General features: G+C 47.2%; 1 protein-coding gene across 1 annotated transcript in view; it reads right to left on the bottom strand.

Annotated features, from left to right (window-relative positions):
* The window catches only part of LOC134985575 (uncharacterized), a 379405-nt gene that overhangs the window by 92932 nt on the left and 261594 nt on the right, over nucleotides 1–24879 (bottom strand). Inside the window, exons 9-10 of the mRNA XM_063950396.1 lie at nucleotides 20444–20618; nucleotides 20213–20369 (exon numbers count right to left, since the gene is read on the bottom strand). Coding sequence (XP_063806466.1) covers nucleotides 20213–20369; nucleotides 20444–20618 — 332 coding nt within the window. The remainder of the gene's footprint in view (nucleotides 1–20212; nucleotides 20370–20443; nucleotides 20619–24879) is intronic.

Here is a 24879-nt window from a genome sequence, read left to right as displayed (position 1 = left end):
TAGAGGACGGGGCAGTCCTGAAGGATGACATGGATAAGCGTATGGAGAGTGTAATAAAGAAATTACACATGTCCTCAGTGGGGTCTTTAAAGTCTGGTGTGGCTGTTGCGTCTGTTTCCAGAGCATTGAGAGTTTGGGGATCAGTGTTGTCCACAGATGTGGGGGAAAAGATCTCAAGACAATATTTGCAAAGAAGTCTAGGTTTCATGCTTAAAGGCATAGAGTATTTGTGCGAAGCCTCTTTGGATATGCTGGATTTTGCAGCAAAGTCCATGGCGGCAGGTGTATTGGCCAGAAAGGCCCTGTGGCTTCGGTCGTGGTCAGCAGGTATGCATTCCAAAAACCGACTGGTGCCCTTACCGTACGAGGGTTCTCTATTATTTGGCAATAAACTAGAGGCCATTATACAAAAGATGTAAGGAGGTAAATCAGCGAGGTTACCTCAAGACAGAAGAAATAGATTTCCATTTCCTTCCTCCAGACAGCAGTTAAGAAGGCAAGAAGTTATAGGCCAGGACACCCTTATACGGGAAGATATTCCTCGGGGATGAATAGGCAGCCCTTTTGTCAGGCTTACAGGAAGGGTGGACGAAGACAATGACTATTGCAGGGTCCCAGTATCCTTCCCAGTAGGAGCCAGACTCCAGAAGTTTGTCAGTCAGTGGCAGAGTTCAATTCAGGATACGTGGGTACTGGACGTGACATCTCAGGGATACCGGATAGGGTTCTCAGAGGTCCCAAGAAAGGACAAATTGGTAATCTCGGAAAGACCAACTGTGAGTCTGGAATTAAGAGCCCCGGAGGACAGTTTAGAAAAACTAATCAGGGCAAAAGCAGTAGAGACTGTCCCGCCTTCAGAAAGAAAGAGCGGGTTCTATTCCAGAATATTCCTGATAAAAAAGGCGTCTGGAGACTTCAGGACTATACTAGATCGCAGACAATTTAACAAATATATAAAAACAATAAAGTTTCGTATGGAGACGATGAAATCCATTCTGTCGGGTGTAAGGAAAGAGGATTTTTTAGCATCCATAGACCTAAAGGATGCTTATTTTCATGTACCAGTAAGCAGGCGGCACAGAAAGTACCTGAGGTTCTGCGTCATGGGCAAACATTTTCAGTTTACGTGCCTCCCTTGCGGTCTGAAGACGTATCCAGGGATATTTACCAAGGTCCTGTCGGCACTGGTGACCGTGATAAGAGGATGAGGAATAGCAATCTGGTCATATCTGGACGACCTACTAGTATGTGGAGAGTCAGTTCGGAAGGTAAAGGAAGCATTGGAGGTGACGCTGCAGATCCTACAAGAGCATGGCTGGTTAATAAACTGGGGAAAAAAAAAAAAAGCCAGCTAGAACCAAGGCAAAGATCCAGTTTCTCGGAGTACAGGTGGATACTATCAGTTATACGATAGGTATTTCGGAAGAAAGGTGCTCAAAAATTCGGGATCTGGCTTCTCTGCTAAAAGAGTGCAACAGCGTGACACTGCGCCAGGGGATGCGTCTTTTGGGGATGATGGCCTCCACCATAGACGTGGTCCCTTGGGCGAGATGGCGAATGAGGGATCTTCAGCTAGATATCCTAAGCTACTGTCGGAGACGTTATTCCCTGAATTATCACATAAAGTTATGTCAAAAAGCAAGGCGCTCCCTAGACTGGTGGATGGAGACTGAACTGGTCGACAGAAAGACTGCTTTGTCAGATCGTCACTATCTTATTCTAATGACAGATGCAAGTGCAGTCGGATGGGGGGCACACCTGTTGCAGCAGAACTGCCAAGGCAGGTGGAACCGGGAAGAAGAAAGACTGTCTTCAAACCACAGAGAAATGAGAGCCGTGTGGAAAGCGATGAAGTATTTCCAGGAGCAATTTCAGGGGAGACATCTCAGGATATTTTCAGACAATGTAGCAGTGGTAGCCTATCTCAATCGGCAAGGTATTAATGGAAGAGGTGTCAAACATACTACGTTGGGCAGAGGGTCATTTCGAGTCCCTGTCAGCGCTACATGTTCCAGGAGTAAACAATTCTGTGGTGGATTTCCTCAGCAGACAAGAGGTGCTACCAGGACAATGGGAATTGAACGACAGTGTTCAGGCAGATTGTACAGAAATTCGGCCAGCCTCAGGTAGATCTAATGGCCACGCACATCAATGCGAAAGTTCCTCTGTTCTTCTCCCGATATCGTCTCCCAGGATCAGGCGGAGTGGATGTCTTTTCTCTCCCGTGGAGATTAAAGCTTGCATATGTTTCCCTCCGTTTCCAATGATCGCACGTATTCTAAGAAAGATCAGGGAAGAAAGGGCGCAGATCATAATGGTTCTCCCATATTGGCCGAAGAGAGTGTGGTTTCCCTCAGTACTGAGGATGGCAGTAGGAGAACCTTGGACGTTGCCGCTAGTAACGGATCGGTTACGTCAGGGTCCATTGCTGCACCCAAAATCTACAGCAACTTCATTTGACGGCATGGAAATTGGATGGCAATTATTGAAAAACAAAGGTTTATCTGAACAAGTCGTGAGTTTGCTGATTCAGTCGAGAAAAAAGTATCCTCTAAGGTCTATTATAGAGTCTGGAAGACTTTCATTTCTTGGTCCGGCTCAAGATTTAGCCTGCAGAAGGCAGGGACGTCTCAGGTCTTACAATTCTTGTTTGATGGCTTTGAGAAGGGGCTGGCAGTGTCCACTATCAAGGTCCAGATAGCAGCTCTGAGTGTCCTGTTGGAGCGAAGATTGTCCGACGAGGGCCTAGTGAAGAAGTTCTGTCAGGCAATTAAAAGGATAAGACCTCTGATTAGGTCGGTTCTCGCTCCATGTGATTTAAATTTAGTTTTGAATTCATTAATGTTGTCCCCGTTTGAACCGTTACAGGATGTCTCAATTAAATTTCTAACTTGGAGAGTAGTGTTTTTGGTAGCCATCACCTCAGCCAGAAGAGTTGGAGAGCTACAGGCTCTATGGTCCGAGGAGCCCTATCTCAATTTCTTTCCGGATAGACTTGTTCTAAGAGCTAATCCAGATTTTCTGCCTAAAGTGGTGTCAGATTTCCATTTTGAATCAGGACATTGTGTTACTATCATTCTACACGCATCCGCAGAATGAGGAAAAGAGAATGCATATTTTGGATCTAATAAGAGCAATCTCAGTCTACTTGGAGAGAGTTGAGGAGTTTCGTAAAACAAAGCACCTGTTTTGTATTCAGGAGCAAGAAAGGGCGAGAAACCTACGAAACAAACCATTTTCAGATGGATTACGGAACTCCTGACGTTTTATTTACAAGCAGAATGGTCGTGAGGTTCCGGAGGAGCTAAAGGCACACTCTACCAGGGCTGTGGCAGCTACTTGGGCTAGGAAGGCACGGCTCTCTGCGAAAGATATATGTGCAGCAGCTACATGGTCTTCCATACATACATTCTCTAGCCATTATGTGGTAGATGTTGTAGACGCCCACTTTGGAAAACGTATCTTTAAGGGGGCATTGAATTAAACGAGTTATGCTTTTCAGCATTAAGACAACGTCTCTTGTGTATTTATATTGCCCTCCCTATATTGAGCGTTGGTATATCCCAAGAGTAAGGGCTGCCATGAAGTAGTGTAGGAGAAAAAAGCAAATTATACTTACCGATAATTTCATTTCTCCGAGATACTTCATGGCAGCCTACAATATACCCTCCCTTGGTAAAGTCTTAATATAGCCTGGTCGCAGGAGACACTCAAAAGACTAGTGGAGGAAGGGGAGGAGCAGGGCTATATACCCAAAGTGGGTGGTCCCTAAGTGAGTAAAAAATTCCCTGTCTAAAGTTAGGAATAGGATACAATCCCAAGAGTAAGGGCTGCCATGAAGTATCTCGGAGAAATGAAATTATCGGTAAGTATAATTTGCTTTTTTTAGGCTGTTCTACAAAGCCTTGATTTGGGCATCTGTCCTTGGCAACTTTGACGTCACAAATCCTGTTCCCTCTCGGAATCTCTAAAAACTCTAAATGGTAACCGTTGTAAACTAAGAAAGGAAGGGGGTAATTCAATTGTAGTCGGAAACTGCCGTCTTGTCGGAAACACGTCAGTTTCTGACTTTTTTAGGTCTGAAACTGTTCCGACCTATTCAATGCCCCTGCTTTTTATCCAACAAGTCGGCAATTCCGGCTCATCGGAAAACACAATGATCGGCGGATTAGCCACAGATCCACCCCACAGGTTTTGGACCCATTTCCGAACATGTCAAACCAACTTTAAAAAAAGTCGGATTGGCATTGTTGGGAACGGCCAAATCCACCCCCTGTGGGCCATCAAAGCGGAATTAGCAGGGAAGAAGGTGGAACACTCAGTGGCCGTACAATTCAAAGATAGAGGCCACCAGCTATCATCACTTAGGTATTAAATAATCGAACAGATACCAGCCTCCAATAGAGGAGGAGATCGACACAAAATTCTGATGAAAAGGAAGGCATCATGGATATACAGGTTGGACATGGTGGCACCCAGAGGTCTCAATGAGCGCATTACATGGAATACTTTCATTTAGAAGCTGGGATGACACTGCGCCTGAATTGGACAACCCATTTAGGGATATTATCTAAAAAATCAGAGTATACAGGGTCTCAGTAGCAATAGCTGTTTCTGCAAACATATGTACATCAGCAGTTCTGTTGCTGCACATACAAATTCTTATAGATTGTTGCTCTAATTGATTTTGGGGGTCATTCCGAGTTGATCGTAGCTGTGCTAAATTTAGCACAGCTACGATCACATACTCAGACATGCGGGGTGACGCCCAGCACAGGGCTAGTCCGCCCCGCAGTGTCAGTGCCGCCCCCCGAAGAAATGCGAAAGCATCGCACATCGGCAATGCTTTCGCATTTCAGGAGTAACTCCCGGGCAGCGCAGCTCCAGCAGCTAGCCGGGAGTACCTCCTCGCTGGCCGGGTCCCAGAGGCTGCGTATGACATCCCCAACAGTTCGGCCACACCTGCGTTGGCCGGACCGCGCCCCCTAAACTGCGGCGCCTCCCGCCCAGCGACTGCCTCTGCCTGTCAATCAGACAGATGCGATCGCTACAATACAACGGCCTTCGGCCACCCAGCATGCACCGGCGCACTGCGGCACCGGCGCATGCAGCGAGCGATCGGGTCAGAATGACCCCCTTTGTGTACATGGAGTTTCTATAGAAATGACTGTTTCTGTTAATATATGTAGATGAACATTTCCATTTCTATATTTGTGCCAGTTTGCGGATCCGTACCATCGTTCTGCAATAGCTAGCAGTAAACTTATGTCATCAGAAATATGAAACATCGCTCTTTCTAATTTATAAATGTTATTGTGACATGAATGTTTATAACTAGGTTTATGTAACATAGGAGCCAACTGTAACTGTAATTGTTTGTGTCTATATATTTTTATACATTTTGTATATATTTCACTATGGTTTTTCATCTTGGTGTCCCCCTGCACCGAGCGGTGGCCAGGAGAAAGCATAAGAGTTGCTATACCAACCGCCGGGAATGATGGGTAATGACGTCATCGGGAGGCACGGCCCTGTCTCGGCAGCAAAACCCGGTCCCCGGCGCGAACAGCGGGAGTGAAGACACACACAGGGTTTATAAGGTAAGACATGTTTATTAATCTTGTTGTCACATATTCTGAAGACATGTGAAGCCCCGAAACGTCAAATAAACAAAGCATCTTTCAAAAGTCCTGCAGTGCCGTGCATTACATCCAAGCCAGGGGGTTTTACATATGGTAACTATACAGTATAATATATATATATAAAAATATCTAATCACGGGGCGTGGCCTGGACGGGCGTGGTGTAAGAGCACACATGGGGGCGTGGCCTGGACGGGAATGGTGTAGGAGCACACATGGGGGTGTGGCCTGGGGCGTGGCCTGGACGGGCGTGGTGTAGGAGCACACATGGGGGCGTGGCCTGGACGGGCATGGTGTAGGAGCACACATGGGGGCGTGGCCTGCACGTGCGTAGGAGCACATATGGGGGCGTGGCCTGGACGGGCATGGTGTAGGAGCGCACATAGGGGCGTGGCCTGGACGGGCATAGGAGCACACATGGGGGCGTGGCCTGGACGGGCATGGTGTAGCACACATGGGGGCGTGGCCTGGATGGGCATGGTGTAGGAGCCTGATATCTCAACTCCCAGGCACATAACTCCGTTTTTAATATCCTGTTTCTCCTGCCCGGTCCCTGGATGCACTGGTGGTTTGCCTACTTACCTCTCCACGTTCCGGAAGCCCCGCGACCTGCCTGTGCTCTTTGGCTGCTGGTTTGGGTGAAGTTGTTTGTTCTCCTCTGTGGCGTCTCCGGACCGCGGGCGCCATCTTGGATATCGTCGGTGACGGCTCCTTGCTCCAGTGCTGTGCTCCTGGTTGCAGTCTCTCTCTGTCTGGTGCAGCGGTGGAGGTTGTTGCTGGCTCCCGTGGGCTCCCTGAGCAGCAGGCTGATATCCAGAGAAGGAGGAAGTCTGTCTTACAGTCCGACCTGTGCTGGCAATCTCCTTCTGAAGGCTTCTGCGTCTCTCTCCCTTCACTTCCTTCTGCTTTATAGCTGATATTTCAGAGAGACTGTGTGTTGCGGAGTGGGGGCTCTGTCTAACAACAGTATATTACGCTGCCTCTATACATTGTGCCTGCTGACTTTATCCTATGATATCCAGCTTTATTTGAACTTCCAGTTTGAATATACTATGGAGCAAATCCTTCAAGCTATTACTGTATCCGGTGAGAGGCTTGTGGCTCAACTGGTAAACCTGTATGCTGAATTGTCTCTCTCCTGCTGTGACTTGCCATTGTTGCAGGCTGAATGTCCTGGAAATACTCCGCAAGGCTCCGATGCTCGTGCTATGGGACAGTTGGCTTCTTTTCAGTCCTGGAAGAAGCTTTATTCAAGTCCATGTGCTAATACAGGTTGAGTATCCTTTATCCAAAATGCTTGGGACCAGAGGTATTTTGGATATTGGATTTTTCCGTATTTTGGAATAATTGCATACCATAATGAGATATCATGGTGATGGGACCTAAATCTAAGCACAGAATGCATTTATGTTTCATATACACCTTATACACACAGCCTGAAGGTCATTTAATACAATATTTGTAATAACTTTGTGTATTAAACATAGTTTGTGTACATTGAGCCATCAAATAACAAAGGTTTCACTATCTCACTCTCACTCAAAAAAGTCCGTATTTCGGAATATTCCGTATTTCGGAATATTTGGATATGGGCATCTCAACCTGTATTGCTGGAGGCTTTGATACCATCTTTTCTCCTTTCTCCGCTGGCGAAAGTGCCTTATGTATACTCTACCCTTGAGGATTGTAATATTTCTACTGTGGATCAGCGGCTTCCCTCTGAGTTCTGCTGGATGACTTCTCCGGATAACTTAGCCATCCTTCTTTGCAGATTTGTTTCCTGTTCACTATGTCTTCAGTTTGCCAGTGACCGAACCAGCTGCGTGTCTCCATATTCTCCTCCGCTGGGCGGTTATTTGGGATCTTCTACCATACAGCTTCTCAAATCTATGGATTTTATTTCTGTACACCTTGCCGGGACTGGGGGACTTAAGGTTTATCTGGTTGCTTTATGGGCTTTTGGGTGGGATGACCCTCCTTAAATATTGGTGTTTTAATCTGTTCAGATATCCTGATTAACCGTACATATTGTGTGCTTTGAGCATTTGTTGGTTGTTTCTATCTATCTATCTATCTATCTATCTATCTATCTATCTATCTATCTATCTATCTATCTATCTATCTATCTATCTATCCTGGGCTCTATACACCATGCCCGAGGGGTTCATGGGGTTGACTGCCCCCAAGTTTTAGTAGAATAGTTGGGTGGGGTTTTTTGGGATCCAGGTAGGCCATAAGTTGGGGGGTTGGTTCTACAGGGTGGGGGGATTTGGGGGGTGGTGTTTGCCTGGTCCATATTTTGGAGGTGTTGGGATGGCACCCTTTTTTTCTTACAACTAATCCTGATGACATTGCAATGCTTAGGTCTGGTGTTGAGATTTTGGCATATTTTATGTTCATATGTGTCACAATGCTACCTATTGTATTTATGATTTGGTGGTGTTGGGGTCCGAATGGCGCCTTTGGGTTCCGACATCACTTTTTCTGAATATTATGATGTTAACTCATTCTGCTATACTGGTTTGCTATGTCTTTTTCTTATAATACTGTGTGCTGACCCTGTATCTCATTTTTATATTGGCATTTTGGGTGTAAATGTTGAAAAAATAAATAAAACGCAATTTAAAAAATAAATAAATATTTCTCTGACATCCTAGTGGATGCTGGGAACTCCGTAAGGACCATGGGGAATAGCGGGCTCCAAAGGAGGCTGGGCACTCTAGAAAGATCTTAGACTACCTGGTGTGCACTGGCTCCTCCCACTATGACCCTCCTCCAAGCCTCAGTTAGATTTCGTGCCCGGCCGAGGTTGGATGCACACTAGGGGCTCTCCTGAGCTCTTAGAAAGAAATAGACTTAGGTTTTTTTATTTTCAGTGAGACCTGCTGGCAACAGGCTCACTGCAGCGAGGGACTAAGGGGAGAAGAAGCGAACTCACCTGCTTGCAGCCGGATTGGGCTTCTTAGGCTACTGGACACCATTAGCTCCAGAGGGATCGACCGCAGGCCCAGTCCTTGGTGTTCGGTCCCGAAGCCGCGCCGCCGTCCCCCTTACAGAGCCAGAAGCAAGAAGATGGTCCGGAAAATCGGCGGCATGAAGACTCAGTCTTCACCAAGGTAGCGCACAGCACTGCAGCTGTGCGCCATTGCTCCTCTCACACACTTCACACTCCGGTCACTGAGGGTGCAGGGCGCTGGGGGGGGCGCCCTGAGGCAGCAATAAAAACACCTTGGCTGGCAAAAATACCTCAATATATAGCCCCAGGGGCTATATATGAGGTAAATACCCCTGCCAGATTCCATAAAAAAGCGGGAGAATAGGCCGCGGAAAAGGGGCGGAGCTATCTCCCTCAAGCACACTGGCGCCATTTTCCCTCACAGCTCCGATGGAGGGAAGCTCCCTAGCTCTCCCCTGCAGTTTACAACACAGAAAAGGGTTAAAAAAGAGAGGGGGGGGGCATTTAATTTAGGCGCAGTATACCTATATAAAAAAAGCAGCTATAGGGGACATAACTCAGTTAGTCCCTGCATTATATAGCGCTCTGGTGTGTGCTGGCATACTCTCACTCTGTCCCCCCAAAGGGCTTTTGTGGGTCCTGTCCTCGTTTAGAGCATTCCCTGTGTGTCTGCGGTGTGTCGGTACGGCTGTGTCGACATGTTGAATGAGGAGGCTTATATGGTGACGGAGCAGAGGCCGATATATGTGATGTAGCCCCCTGTGGGGCCGACACCAGAGTGGATGGATAGGTGAAAGGTATTAACCGACAGTGTCAACTCCTTACATAAAAGGGTGGATGACGTAACAGCTGTGGGACAGCCGGCTTCTCAGCCCGCGCCTGCCCAGGCGTCTCAAAGGCCATCAGGGGCTCAAAAACGCCCGCTCTCTCAGATGGCAGACACAGATGTCGACACGGAGTCTGACTCCAGTGTCGACAAGGTTGAGACATATACACAATCCACTAGGAACATCCGTGACTTGATCCCGGCAATAAAAAATGTGTTACACATTTCTGACATTAACCCATCTAAAAATGGGTTTTTAGGTTTGGGGAGAAAAAACAGGCAGTGTTTTGTTCCCCCATCAGATGAATAAATGAAGTGTGTGAAAAGCGTGGGTTCCCCCGTTTAGAAACTGGTAATTTCTAAAAAGTTACTGATGGCGTACCCTTTCCCGCCAGGAGGATAAGTTACGCTGGGAGATATCCCCTAGGGTGGATAAGGCGCTCACACGGTTGTCAAAAAAGGTGGCACTGCCGTTTTAGGAACGGCCACTTTGAAGGTACCTGTTGATAAAAGACAGGAGGATATCCTGAAGTCTGTATTTACACACTCAGGTACTAGACGGAGACCTGCAGATCGTGCTGCTGCAGCGTGGTCGGTGACCCTGTCAAACATGAGAACATATTAAAGACGTCGTCTTATATATGAGGGATGCACAGAGGGATATTTTGCCGGCTGGCATCCAAAATGAATGTAATGTCCATTCTGTCAGGAGGGTATTAGAGACCTGTCACGGGACAGGTGATGCTGACTTTAAAAAGATTCTGCCTTATAAGGGTGAGGAATTATTTGGGGATGGTCTCTGGGACCTCGTATCCACAGCCACAGCTGGGAAGAAATATTTTTACCTCAAGTTTCCTCACAGACTAAGAAAGCACTGTATCAGGTACAGTCCTTTCGGCTTCAGAAAAGCAAGCGGGTCAAAGGCGTTTCCCTTCTGTACAGAGACAAGGGAAGAGGGAGAAAGCTGCACCAGTCAGCCTGCTCCCAGATTCAAAATTCTTCTCTCGCTTCCTCTGAGCCCACAGCATGACGCGGGGGCTCCACAGGTGTAGCCAGGTACGGTGGGGGGCCGTCTAAAAAAATTTCAGCGATAAGTGGGCTCGCTCACAGGTGGATCCCTGTTTCTTTCAAGAAGTATGTCAGGGGTACAAGCTGGAATTCGAGATATCTCCCCCCAGCCGTTTCCTAGATTATGGCTTGCCGACAACTCCCTCAGGCAGGGAGGCTGTACTAAAGGCAATTAATAAGCAGTATTCCCAACAGGTAATACTCAAGTGCCCCTACTTCAACAAGGACGGGGTTACTATTCTACACGGGTTGGGGTACCGAAACCGCATGGTTCGGTGTGACCCATTTATATTAAAATCCTTGAACACATACATAAAAAAATTCAAGTTCAAGATGGAATCGCTCGGGGCGGTTATTGCAAGCCTGGACGAGGGGGATTACATGGTATCCCAGGACATCAAGGATGCTTACCTGCATGTCCCCATTTACCATCCTCGCCAGAAGTACCTCAGATTTGTGGTACAGGATTACCATTACCAAGTCCAGACAGGACTGTACAAGGCACCGAGGGTGTTTACCGGGGTAATGGCCGAAATGATGATACTCCTTCGAAGGAAGGGAGTTTTAATTATCCCGTACTTGGACAATCTCCTTATAAGGGCGAGGTCCAAGGAGCAGTTGCTAGTCGGGGTAGCACTATTTTGGAAAGTGCTACAACAGCAGAGTTGGATTCTAAACAGTCCAAAGTCACAGCTGGTTCCTATGACACGTCTACTGTTCCTGGGGATGGTTCTGGACACAGACCAGAAATAAGTGTTTCTCCGGGAGGAGAAAGCCAAGGAGCTGTCATCTCTAGTCAGAGACCTCCTGAAGCCAAAACAGGTATCGGTGCATCATTGCACGCGAATCCTGGGAAAAAGGGTAGCTTCCTACGAAGCAATCCCATTCGGCAGGTTCCATGCAAGAACTTTTCAGTGGGACCTGTTGGACAAGTGGTCCGGATCGCATCTTCAAATGCATCGGCTGATAACCCTGTCTCCAAGGACCAGGGTATCTCTAAAATGGTGGCTGCAGAGTGCCCATCTTAAGGAGGGCCGCAGGTTCGACATACTGGACTAGGTCCTAGTGACCATGGAGGCCAGCCTTTGAGGCTGGGGGCAGTCACACAGGGAAGAAAATTCCAAGGACTTTGGTCAAGTCAGGTGACTTCTCTACACAGGCAAGGCCTCTGCTTCAAAACCAGCCGGTACTGATCCAATCAGACAACATCACGGCGGTCACCCATGTAAACCGACAGGGCGACACAAGAAGCAGGATGGCGATGGCAAAAGCCACAAGGATTCTCCGATGGACGGAAAATCATGTGTTAGCACTGTCAACAGTGTTCATTCCCGGAGTGGACAACTGGGAAGCTGATCTTCTCAGCAGACACGACCTCCACCCGGGAGAGTGGGGACTTCATCCAGAAGTCTTCCAAAGGATTGTACACCTTTGGGAAAGGCCACAGGTGGACATGATGGCGTCCCGCCTCAACAAAAAGCTATAAAAGATATTGCGCCAGGTCAAGGGACCCTCAGGCGATAGTTGTGGACGCTCTGGTAACACCGTGGGTGGGTGTACCAGTCGTTTTATGTGTTCCCTCCTCTGCCCCTCATACCAAAGGTATTGAGAATAATAATAAGAAGGCGAGGAGTAAGAACGATACTCGTGGTTCCGGATTGGCCAAGAAGAGCTTGGTACCCAGAACTTCAAAAAATTATATCAGAGGACCCATGGCCTCTGCCGCTCAGACAGGACCTGCGGCGGCAGGGGCCCTGTCTGTTCCAAAACTTACCGCGGCTGCGTTTGACGGCATGGCGGTTGAACGCCGGATCCTGAAGGAAAAGGGAATTCCAGAGGAAGTCATTCCTACGCTTATTAAAGCTAGGAAAGAGGTTACAGCAAATCATTATCACCGCATATGGCGGAAGTATGTTGCATGGTGTGAGGCCGAAAAGGCCCCAACAGAGGAATTTCAACTAGGTCGATTTCTGCATTTCCTGCAAGCAGGAGTGAATATGGGCCTAAAACTGGGCTCCATTAAGGTACAGATCTCGGCTCTGTCGATTTTCTTTCAAAAAGAACTAGCTTCAGTACCTGAAGTTCAGACTTTTGTAAAGGGAGTGCTGCATATTCAGCCCCCGTTTGTGCCCCCTGTGGCACCTTGGGATCTCAACGTGGTGTTGAGTTTCTTAAAATCACATTGGTTTGTACCACTAAAAACCGTGGATCTGAAATATCTCACGTGGAAGGTGGTCATGTTATTGGCCTTGGCTTCGGCCAGGCGAGTATCAAAATTGGCGGCTTTGTCCTGTAAAAGCCCTTATCTGATTTTCCATATGGATAGGGCAGAATTGAGGACTCGTCCCCAGTTTCTCCCTAAGGTGGTGTCAGCGTTTCACCTGAACCAGCCTATTGTGGTGCCTGCGGCTACTAGGGACTTGGAGGACTCCAAGTTGTTAGACGTGGTCAGGGCCCTGAAAATATATGTTTCCAGGACGGCTGGAGTCAGAAAATCTGACTCGCTGTTTATCCTATATGCACCCAACAAGCTGGGTGCTCCTGCTTCTAAGCAGACTATTGCTCGTTGGATTTGTAGTACAATTCAGCTTGCACATTCTGTGGCAGGCCTGCCACAGCCAAAATCTGTCAATGCCCATTCCACGAGGAAGGTGGGCTCATCTTGGGCGGCTGCCCGAGGGGTCTCGGCTTTACAGCTTTGCCGAGCTGCTACTTGGTCAGGGGCAAACACGTTTGCAAAATTCTATAAATTTGATACCCTGGCTGAGGAGGACCTGGAGTTCTCTCATTCGGTGTTGCAGAGTCATCCGCACTCTCCCGCCCGTTTGGGAGCTTTGGTATAATCCCCATGGTCCTTACGGAGTTCCCAGCATCCACTAGGACGTCAGAGAAAATAAGAATTTACTCACCGGTAATTCTATTTCTCGTAGTCCGTAGTGGATGCTGGGCGCCCGTCCCAAGTGCGGTGTATCTGCAATACTTGTACGTAGTTATTGTTAACTAAATCGGGTTATTGTTGAGCCATCTGTTGAGAGGCTCGGTTGTTTCATACTGTTAACTGGGTTTCATATCACGAGTTATACGGTGTGATTGGTGTGGCTGGTATGAGTCTTACCCGGGATTCAAAATCCTTCCTTATTGTGTACGCTCGTCCGGGCACGGTGTCCTAACTGAGGCTTGGAGGAGGGTCATAGTGGGAGGAGCCAGTGCACACCAGGTAGTCTAAGATCTTTCTAGAGTGCCCAGCCTCCTTCGGAGCCCGCTATTCCCCATGGTCCTTACGGAGTTCCCAGCATCCACTACGGACTACGAGAAATAGAATTACCGGTGAGTAAATTCTTATTTTAATCACAACCGATATCCTCTAAAGCTGTAGCCATGACACACTTTTCACCAGTTTTAGCCAATGTTCCTTTTTCATCAATGCAGGGTACACTCAGTAACACAATTAAGTTTATCTCAAATATAGAAAATACGTAGTTTTGGCAGACTTACCGTTGATAACTCTATTTCTCCTAAGTCCACAGTATCCACAGGATATACATTGGGATATGAATTAGCGTCAGCGGAATGGCACCTATCGGTCAACAGCTGTCGGCCTCCCAGAATGCAACAGGCCAATCTCGTATATCCCCGCCTCCTGGCTCAGGCAATACCATTGTTTTCCAAAGCTCAAGCCAGGAGCATCATAGTCAGCCATAATCAGGCGAGAACACACATGCACACACTTCCGTACAAGAAGGAAGAGGTTAGTAGGTGTAAGGATCCTCAAATCAAGTGTGTCAGGGTGGGATCCCTGTGGTTACTGTGGACTTAGGAGAAATAGAGTTATCAATGGTAAGTCTACCATAACTACGTATTTCTCCTGCAGGGTCCACAGATTATCCACAGGACATACATTGGGATGTCCCAAAGCAATTTTAGTTGAGGGAGCGCTCCTGATTGGACAGGAGAATCCTTCGCCCAAATTCAGCGTCCTAAGAGGCAAAGGTATCTAAGGTATAATGTCTAATGAATGTGTTAATGGAAGACCATGTGGCTGCCTTACATATCTGTTCAGCTGAGGCAATACGTTGTGCTGCCCATGAAGGACCTACCTTACGAGTAGAGTGAGCAGAGACATTAGCTAGAACAGGGAGATCAGCTTGAGAATATGTTTCTGAAATCGTCATCCGAAGCCACCTCGCCAGTGTCTGCTTATCAGCAGGCCACCCTCTCTTGTGAAATCTGTTGAGAATGAAGAGAGTGTTTGTCTTTCTGATGGAACTGGTACGATCCCCATAGATCCTTAAAGTACAGACTACGTCCAAAGATGCATCTCCCACAGAAAGAGCCGGCCCTTAAAAAGCCGGTACTACAATTTATTCGTTAAGGTGGAATTTAGACACCACCTTAGGTAGATACTCAGATTTGGTTCTGATAACCGCTCCATCTGGATAAAAAAATCAGAAAAGGAGGGCGACATAACAATGCCCCTAAATCTGACACTCTTCTAGCTGAAGCAATAGCCAGTAATAAGAGAACTTTAGAAAACCATTTAAGATCCACTTGCGTCAGTTGTTCAAATGGGGCAACTTGAAGCGCCTTTAGGACTAAACTTAAATCCCAAGGGGATGTAGGAGGAGCAAAAGGAGGTTGAATGTGAAGAATTCCTTGGAAAAAAGTGAGAACATCCTGTTGGTTAGCAATTTTCTTTTGAAACCATACAGTCAATGCTGACACCTGAACTCTCAAGGAAGCCACCCGTAGACCTTTGTCCATTCCTGCCTAGAGGAATGCTAGGACTCTGGAAACTCTGAAAGACTTAGGGTCAAATTTTCTGGCACTGCACCATTGAATATAAGCCTGCCATATTCTGAGGATGGTTTCCTTACTCTAAGCATTGTTTGAATTACCTGTTGTGAATATCCTCTTGCTTTCAGGATGGAAGTCTCAAGAGCCACGCCGTCAAAGACATCCGATCCAGATGCTTGTAATAACAAGGACCCTGAGACAGTAGATCTGGACGTTGAGGGAGCAGAAACGGAGTATCCACCGAAAGTCTCTGCAAATCTGTGTACCAATGTCTTCTGGGCCAAGCCGGAGCTATTAGTATCACGGCGCCCTTTCCCTGTTTTACTTTTTTCGCATCGCCCTGGGCAACAGGGCGATCGGTGGAAACACATAGACCAGACGAAAGTCCCATCTTACTGACAGGGCCTCCATGAAGGTCACTGAGGGATCCTTTGTCCTTGACCCGTATGCGGGAACTTTTTTGTTCTGACAGGAAGCCATGAGATCTATCTCACGCAACCCCCACTTGTCTACCAGAGTCTGGAACACCTTGGGGTGTAAAGCCCATTCGTTTGCATGAATGGCGTGTCGACTGAGAAAATCCGCTTCCCAGTTTAGGATTCCCGGAATGAACACTGCGGACAAGGCTGGATGATGAAGCTATGCCCGCCTTAACATGCGGCTTACCTCCTTCATTGCCTTTTGGCTGCGAGTTCCTCCCTGATTATTGAGGTACGCTACTGCCATTGCATTGTCTGAGTGAATTTGAACTGGTGTCCCCTGAATAATGTCCTTTGCCTGAATGAGTGCCATATGTATATATGGCCCGAAGTTCGCATATATTTATTGGCAGGCAACTTTCTTCCTTGGTTCACTGCCCTTGGAAGCAACTTTTTTCTGACACTGATCCCCAGCCCTGAAGACTGGCATCCGTTGTCAGAACCTCCCAATCTGAGATCCAAAAGGGTCTCCCTTTGTCCAGATGGGATGTCCATAGCCACCAGGCTAATGACCTCTGTACTTCCAGAGGAAGGACCATAGTCTGAGTTTTTATTGTCTGATGTAACCCATTCCATTTGGAAAGGATCAGACGTTGAAAAGGCCTCGAGTGGAATTGAGCATACTCCACCATGTCGAATGTCGACACCATTGGTCCCATCATGCGTATAGCTGCGTGAATGGACACCCTTTGACTGTGTAGCAGCTCCTGAATCCTCGACTGTATGGTGGATATTTTGTTCAGAGGAAAAAACACTCTCTGAAGACCCGAATCCAATACAGCCCCCAAGTGCGTCATACGTGACGGAACCAGGGACGACTTTGTTCAATTTATGAGCCAAACGTGTCTCTGCAAACAAGCTATTGTCTGTTGCAGATAACACTGAAGCAATTCCAGAGAGTGCACCAGGATTAATAGGTCGTCGAGGTATGGAAAAATCCTTATCCCCTGTTGACGGAGATAAGCCGCCATTACCACCATCATTTTGGGAAACATTCTTGGAGCTGTGGCCAGTCTAAATGGTAGGGCCTGAAACTAAAAGTGTTGCTGGAGGATAGCAAACCTGAGATAGCACTGATGGGACTGTGCTATAGAAGAACATGCAGGTAAGCATCCTGGATATCCAGAGATACCATAAAATCCTCCGGCTCCATGGCCAAAATAATGGAACGTAAAGTCTCCATATGAAGGCGAGGCACCCAAACGTACTTGTTCAGCACTTTGAGATTCAGTATGGGCCGGAATGACCCATTTGGCTTCTGAACTAGAAACAGAGTAGAATAGAAATCTTGTCCTTGTGCGCAGGAGGAACTGGAATTATCACTCCTGACTGAAGCAACTTCTGAACTGCCTCTTGCAAGGCCCTGGCCTTCATTTCCACTGAAGACGGGCTGGTACAAAAGAACCTTTGTGGAGCGTGTTTCCTGAAGGCAAACGCATAACCGTGAGATACCGCTTCTTGCACCCAGGCATCTGTGGTGGACTGCTGCTTGATCTGTGCAAAATCTGTGTCCCCCAGGTGGAGGCTCGCACCATCAGGCTGATGGCTTATCTTCTGGCTTGGAAGCAGGCCTTCTGGTAGCCCAATGCTTTTTAGTCTTACCAGACTTGTCAGATTTGGACTGTTTGCCATAACCCTTTCCTTTTGCTTTTCCCTGGGTCCGAAAGGGCCGAAAAGCTGGAAACCTAGGTTTGGATTTGTGTGTTGAAGTAAACTTTACTTTCTTGGAGTCTGACTCCAAAATACTGTTTAATTCTTTACCAAAAAGAATATCTCCAGTAAAAGGCAAAGATTCTAGAACCTTCTTGAACTCTGAGTCAGCCTTCCATGTATGTAGCCAGACAGCTCTGCGAGCTGCTACTGCTGACGCGGATGCCTGAGAGGCAATAGTACCCATATTCAAGGCTGCTTCTTCCATAAAAATAGTCGCCTGTTTAATATGTGCAATATGGGATTTTTGCTCTCTAGAAGCCAATGAGAGATCATCGTCCAATGCATCAGCCCAGGCCGCCACGCTTTTGCCATCCAGTCTGAAGCCATGGCTGGTTTTACAATTGCCCCAGACAAGGAGAAAATGTTTAAAAAAATAAAAAAATAAACATCTATAACATCATTTAATGATGTTGAAGGCAGAGGTAATGTAGATTTTTACACCAATCGAATGACATGCGTATCTACTTTGGGAGCATCCTCCCTTTTTAAATGACCCCCAGCTGGAAGAGGATAATGGGAATTCCATTTCTTTGGAATTCTAAACTTCTTACTGGGTGTGACCCAAGCCTCTTGCATAATCTTCGTCAGCTGTTCTGACCCTGGAAATTCAGTCCTAGCTGTTTTAGGATGTTTAAATAAAGGAGCCTTGGATTTTAACAAAGGCTCTGCTGCCTCCTCTAAGGATAGAATGGCTTTCATAGCACTAATTAGCTCAGGTATATATTGAGCTGGGACCTTCATCCTCATCTCTGTATGCAGACCCAGAATGCGAGGAGTCCTCCAAAATGTCCCCATCTGAAACATGTGTAGACTGTGAAGATGTTGTTTCATGTCTGTGTGATTTACTTTCCACAGGCCTTTCAGCCTGTTTTTGTTGAAAGGCTGCAGATTCCTGGACTGGATGTGATAAAACCCAGGGAGAATGTTGCATGTAAAGGTTAACAGGGTAACCTACCCCTGGCATAGGAGCTGTCACTATCCGCTCAGCTATATTGCTATATTGGGTCTGTGCAAAAGAAGCCCATGGGGGTTCAACTTGAACCTGTGCCTGCATTGAATTATTCAGGAGGCTTTGATGAATGCTAAAACAATTTGCACATAATCCATTTTGAACCAGATCTTGAACGGTTAACCCAGCTTTCCAAGACAAACATGAAATGAGTGTTGGTGCTGCTGTGGAGAGCGTATCCTCCTCACCCTTGCCTCTCTTATACATGATAAATAAATCACACACCTATATGGTGTTAACTACACAATTTGTGACTGAAATCACTTTATAGCTTGTTAAAGTGATATACAATCCAATCCCTCCCTGCCTGCACCAGCATTGAGGATCGGTATATACAGTACACAGAAACTGACAGGAATAGTAAAGTCAGCAATCACAATAGCAATCAGTCAAAGGTTATACATTAGTATAATAAGCAATATGAGCACATAATCAACTACAGATTACCTTATATAGGACCTTTAATGTATTCAGTTGCATAGTGAAATAAACAGCAGGCACTTATCCAACTACTCATACTCAAAGGTAGATAGAGACTAAGTGCTGTATCACCCGGCTCAGAAGAGTGGGATACACGGAGATTTCACTCCGCTTCCCGGATCGATCAATACGTTATTGAACGCTGAGTGGAGCCAGACGCAAATAGTGAACACCGACGACCAAGTGAACACAGATGCACCAGTGACACAGTCGCCTATGATGCGACTGGGCCAGTTAGATATCTAGCCTCTCAGACGGAAGCAGGAAATCAGTTCATGGCGCGAAACTCAGAGGAAACTGGTCATGAACCGGGGGGAGGGGCAACCAGGGGAGCGTCTGACTCCCCACTGCTGACGTCAGCCCAAGGGATCGCGGCCTTATACTACCCCTGGAGCCTATGATCCCTGAGGCCTAGCGCTGGTGCACCCGAGGTGGCAGCCACGTCAGCGACTGTTCGGTTGTCTCCTCCCGAAAACAGTGCGGTGTCTCGCGTCTCCCTCGCTAAGGGGAACCAACGCCTTACCTTCTCCCTGTGCTTTGGACACAGCCTGGTAACGTCAGCTGGACTTGCTAGTACATCCATATAGACGCCCGCCGAAACAGCACTGTACACGTGGGTAAGCGTTGTCGCGACCTGGCAGGACAGTTGTTGGAGCGACTCTTTCTAAGGTGCGTATATGACGCTTTTTAGAAAGATCACTCAGCAGAATAATGCTATAAAAATAAAATAATAAAAAGCTTATGGCTAAAAAAACCCCAGCAGCCCCATGACCATGGTCCGGCTCCTGCTGCACCAAACAAAAACTGAATTACCTGAGCCAGGAGGCGAGGATATAGAGGACTGGCCCGTTGCATTCTGGGAGGCCGAAAGCTTTTGACCGATTGGTGCCATGCCGCTGTCGCTACCTCATATCCCAATGTATATCCTGTGGATAATCTGTGGACCCTGCAGGAGAAAATAATTGTTTATGGCAACAGAAAAGAGTGATTTGTGCCACTATCATGACCTGATAGTAGAAAAAGGGTAAAGTGGGCATGCAGGACTGTACAGATACATGGGTCGCACCTCCACAGAAAACACTGGAACACAGATTCACTGACCGCACCTAAACAGATCACAATGGACCACTGATTCCCACACCACGCTGGAACATTTTTGATGAGATTCAGGTTCCTCGAACACAGTTATGAAGTGAAGAGAGCAGACATATACAGGAATATGACACATTTGTACCCGGGCACTCACCTTGTCAGCACCGAGATATGTTGTACACCCCTGTCTGTAATCTGAGTGTGATCTGTCAAGTCTAACTCTAAGAGACCGGGTAGATGGGAAAGATATGCGAGACCTCCATCTGACAGGCTGTGCCTTCCAGGAAGAACCAAGCGTGTGAGTGACAGACCTGTAAGAGGACAAAAGACAGATCAAAGAGGCAGAATTATAGAGCTAATGTGAGACATGAGCAAGACTACTTACTAGAGAGAAGTTCTAGCACTCTATTGGAGTTCAGAGACTGCACATCAGATAGTGTGAGTGTTGAGAGTGCTGGTAGTGAGGTGATGGCCTGAAGAGACGGTTCTGTAACTTGAGTATTGTCTATATGTAAGGTAGTAAGCTGTTTCAGTCCACAGAGAGAAGAGATATCAGAGACCTAAAATGAGAGACATCAGAGAGTAAAAACCACATAGCTGCTGGTTGTTCCTGACAAATCGCTCCTTTGATATCTTATATCAGAGGTTACCAAATTTTATTGAATCACGGTGCACTAGAGTTTCAGAATATTTTTCATGTCCCTCTTAGGCCAAAAGTTTCTCTTTCAAAAATTCAGAAAAAAATAATAATAGAATTTTAATACCTACCGGTAAATCCTTTTCTCTTAGTCCGTAGAGGATGCTGGGGTCATCATAGAACCATGGGGTATAGACTGGATCCGCAGGAGACATGGGCACTTTAAGACTTTGAAAGGGTGTGAACTGGCTCCTCCCTCTATGCCCCTCCTCCAGACTCCAGTTATAGGAACTGTGCCCAGGGAGACGGACATTACGAGGAAAGGAATTATTGTTAAACTAAGGTGAGATTCATACCAGCTCACACCACAAGCATGCCGCACCACGTGGCATTCAACAGAACACAAGCCAACGGCATGAACACTTGCAGCAACATACTGACAATAACGCAACACAACATGTGTGTAACCACAACTAATAACTGCAGATACAGTACGCACTGGGACGGGCGCCCAGCATCCTCTACGGACTAAGAGAAAAGGATTTACCGGTAGGTATTAAAATCCCATTTTCTCATACGTCCTAGAGGATGCTGGGGTCATCATAGAAACATGGGGTTATACCAAAGCTCCAGAACGGGCGGGAGAGTGTGGATGACTCTGCAGCACTGATTGACCAAACTTAAGGTCTTCATCGGCCAAGGTGTCAAACTTGTAGAACTTTGCAAAAGTGTTTGACCCCGACCAAGTAGCTGCTCGGCAAAGTTGCAATGCCAAGACCCCCGGGCAGCCGCCCAGGATGAACCCACCTTCCTAGTAGAATGGGCTTTCACCGATTCCGGTAACGGCAATCCAGCCGTGGAATGAGCATGCTGAATCGTGTTACAGATACAGCGTGCAATGGTCTACTTGGAAGCAGGACACCCAACCTTGTTGGGAGCATATAGGACAAACAGAGCCTCTGTTTTCCTAATCTGAGCCGTTCTGGCGACATAAATCTTCAAAGCTCTGACCACATCCAGAGATTTTGACTCAGCAAAGGTGTCAGTAACCACAGGCACCACAATAGGTTGGTTCATGTGGAAAGAGGAAACCACCTTCGGTAGAAATTGTTGACGTGTCCTCAATTCAACTCTATCTTCATGGAAAATCAAATAAGGGCTCTTGTGAGACAAGGCCGCTAACTCAGACACCCGCCTTGCAGATGACAAGGCCAACAGGATGACCACTTTCCAAATGAGGAATTTTGACTCCACCTTCCGTAAAGGTTCAAACCAATGTGATTGAAGGAACTGCAACACCACATTAAGATCCCATGGTACCACTGGAGGCACAAATGGAGGTTGGATGTGCAACACGCCTTTCACGAAAGTCTGAACTTCTGGAAGGGAGGCCAATTGTTTCTGAAAGAAAACAGATAAGTTAAATCTGTACCTTAATTGAGCCCAATTTTAGGCCCGCATCCACACCTGCTTGTAGAAAATGGAGAAAACGTCCTAGCCGAAACTCCTCCGTAGGAGCCCCCTTGGATTCACACCAAGAAACATATTTTCTCCAAATACGGTGGTAATGTTTAGACGTTACCCCTTTTCTGGCCTGAATAAGTGTGGGAATGACTTCACTGGGAATACCCTTACGGGCTAGGATTTTGCGCTCAACCGCCATGCCGTCAAACTTAGCCGCGGTAAGTCCTGATACACGCACGGCCCCTGTTGTAACAGGTCCTCGCGCAGAGGAAGAGGCCAGGGATCTCCTATGAGTAATTCCTGAAGATCTGGATACCAAGCCCTCCTTGGCCAGTCTGGGACAATGAGGATCGCCCGGATCTTTGTTCTTCTTATGATCTTTAGAACCTTTGGAATGAGAGGAAGTGGAGGGAATACATACACCGACTGAAACACCCACGGTGTCACCAGTGCATCCACTGCAATTGCTTGAGGGTCCTTTGACCTGGAACAATATCTCTGAAGCTTCTTGTTGAGACGAGATTACATCATGTCTACTTGATGAACTCCCCAACGACTTGTCACCTCTGCGAAGACTTCTTGGTGGAGGCCCCACTCTCGTGGATGGAGATCGTGTCTGCTGAGGAAGTCTGCTTCCCAGCTGTCCACTCCTGGAATGAAGATCGCTGACAGAGCGCTTGTATGCTTTTCCGCCCAGCGGAAAATCCTTGTGGCTTCTGCCATTGCCGCTCTGCTTTTCGTTCCGCCCTGACGGTTTATGTACGCTACTGCTGTTACATTGTCCGACTGGATCAGTACAGGCAGATCTCGAAGAAGATGTTCCGCTTGCAGAAGGCCGTTGTAAATGGCCCTTAACTCCAGAACATTTATGTGGAGACAAGTTTCCTGACTTGACCATCTACCTTGGAAGTTTTCTCCCATTGTGACTGCTCCCCAGCCTCGGAGACTTGCATCCGTGGTCACTAGGATCCAGTCCTGTATCCCGAACCTGCGCCCCTCTAGGAGGTGAGAGCTGTGCAGCTACCACAGGAGTGATACCCTGGTCTTGGAAGACAGGATTATCCTCCGGTGCATGTTTAGGTGGGACCCGGACCACTTGTCCAATAGGTCCCACTGGAACACTCTGGCATGGAACCTGCCAAACTGAATGGCCTCGTAGGCCGCCATCATCTTTCCCAGCAACCGAATGCATTGATGGATTGACACTCTTGCTGGTTTCAGCATTTTCAGACTCTGAAGTTCCAGAGCCTTTTCCACTGGAAGAAAGACTCTCTGTAGTTCTGTGTCCAATATCATTCCCAAAAATGTCAACTGCGTCGTCGGAATCAACTGTGATTTTGGCAAGTTTAGGAGCCAACCATGTTGCTGAAGAACTGTCAGGGAGAGTGCAACTCTTTGCACCATCTGGTCCCTGGATCTCACCTTTATCAGGAGATCGTCCAAGTATGGGATAATCATGACTCCTTGCTTGCGGAGAACCATCATCTCCGCCATCACTTTGGTGAAAATCCTCGGAGCCGTGGATAGACCAAACGGCAACGTTTGAAATTGGTAATGACAATCCTGAATTGCAAACCTCAGGTAAGCCTGATGCGGAGGATAAATGGGAACATGTAAGTAGGCATCCTTTATGTCCACCGACACCATAAAATCCCCTTCCTCCAGACTGGATATCACTGCTCGGAGAGACTCCATCTTGAATTTGAATTTCTTTAGGTAGAAATTTAGGGATTTCAGGTTTAGGATTCGTCTGACCGAGCCGTCCGGCTTCGGGACCACAACAGGCTTGAATAAAAGCCTTCTCCCTGTTGTGACTGGGGAACTCTGACGGTAACTTGATTTTGACACAACTTTTGTATTGCGTCGCAAACTACCTCCCTATCCGGAAGAGAAGCTGGTAAGGCCGACTTGAAAAAACGGCGAGGGGAAACATCTTGAAACTCCAGCTTGTACCCGTGGGATATTATTTGTAAAACCCATGGGTCTAGGTCCGAACGAACCCAAAACTGACTGAAGAGTCTGAGAGGTGCCCCCACCGGTGCAGACTCCCGCATAGGAGCCCCAACGTCATGTGGTGGAATTGGCAGAAGCCTAGGAGGACTTCTGCTCCTGGGAGCCTGACAAGGCTGGCGATCGTTTACCTCTTCCCCTTCCTCTAGTAGCACGGAAGGAAGAACCTCGGCCCTTTCTGTATTTATTGGGCCGAAAGGACTGCATCTGATAGTGGTGCGTTTTCTTTTGTTGTGGAGGAACATAAGGTAAAAAGGATGAGTTACCCGCGGTAGCTGTAGATACCAAATCATCAAGGCAGTCACCAAATAAGGCCTTACCTTTATATGGTAGAGATTCCATACTTTTCTTGGAATCAGCATCAGCATTCCATTGGTGAATCCACAACGCTCGTCTAGCCGAGACTGCCATGGCATTGGCCTTTGATCCCAAAAGACCAATATCTCTCGCAGCTTCCTTAAGGTATGCTGCAGCGTCCTTGATATAACCCAGCGTCAAGAGGACGCTATCCCTATCTAGGGTATCTATTTCAGAAGACAAGTTGTCTGCCCACTTTCGATAGCACTACTCACCCATGCAGACGCAATGACAGGTCTGAGTAGCGTACCTGTGGTTGCATAAATGGACTTTAACGTAGTTTCTTGTTTACGATCCGCAGGATCCTTAAGGGATGAGGTCAGGTGACGGGAGAGCCACCTTTTTAGACAAAC

Source organism: Pseudophryne corroboree, assembly GCF_028390025.1.
Source record: "Pseudophryne corroboree isolate aPseCor3 chromosome 5 unlocalized genomic scaffold, aPseCor3.hap2 SUPER_5_unloc_1, whole genome shotgun sequence".
NCBI classification, from domain to species: Eukaryota; Metazoa; Chordata; class Amphibia; order Anura; family Myobatrachidae; genus Pseudophryne; species Pseudophryne corroboree.
Note: the sequence above shows the minus strand (reverse complement) of the source record. Positions and strands in the feature narration are given on the sequence as shown.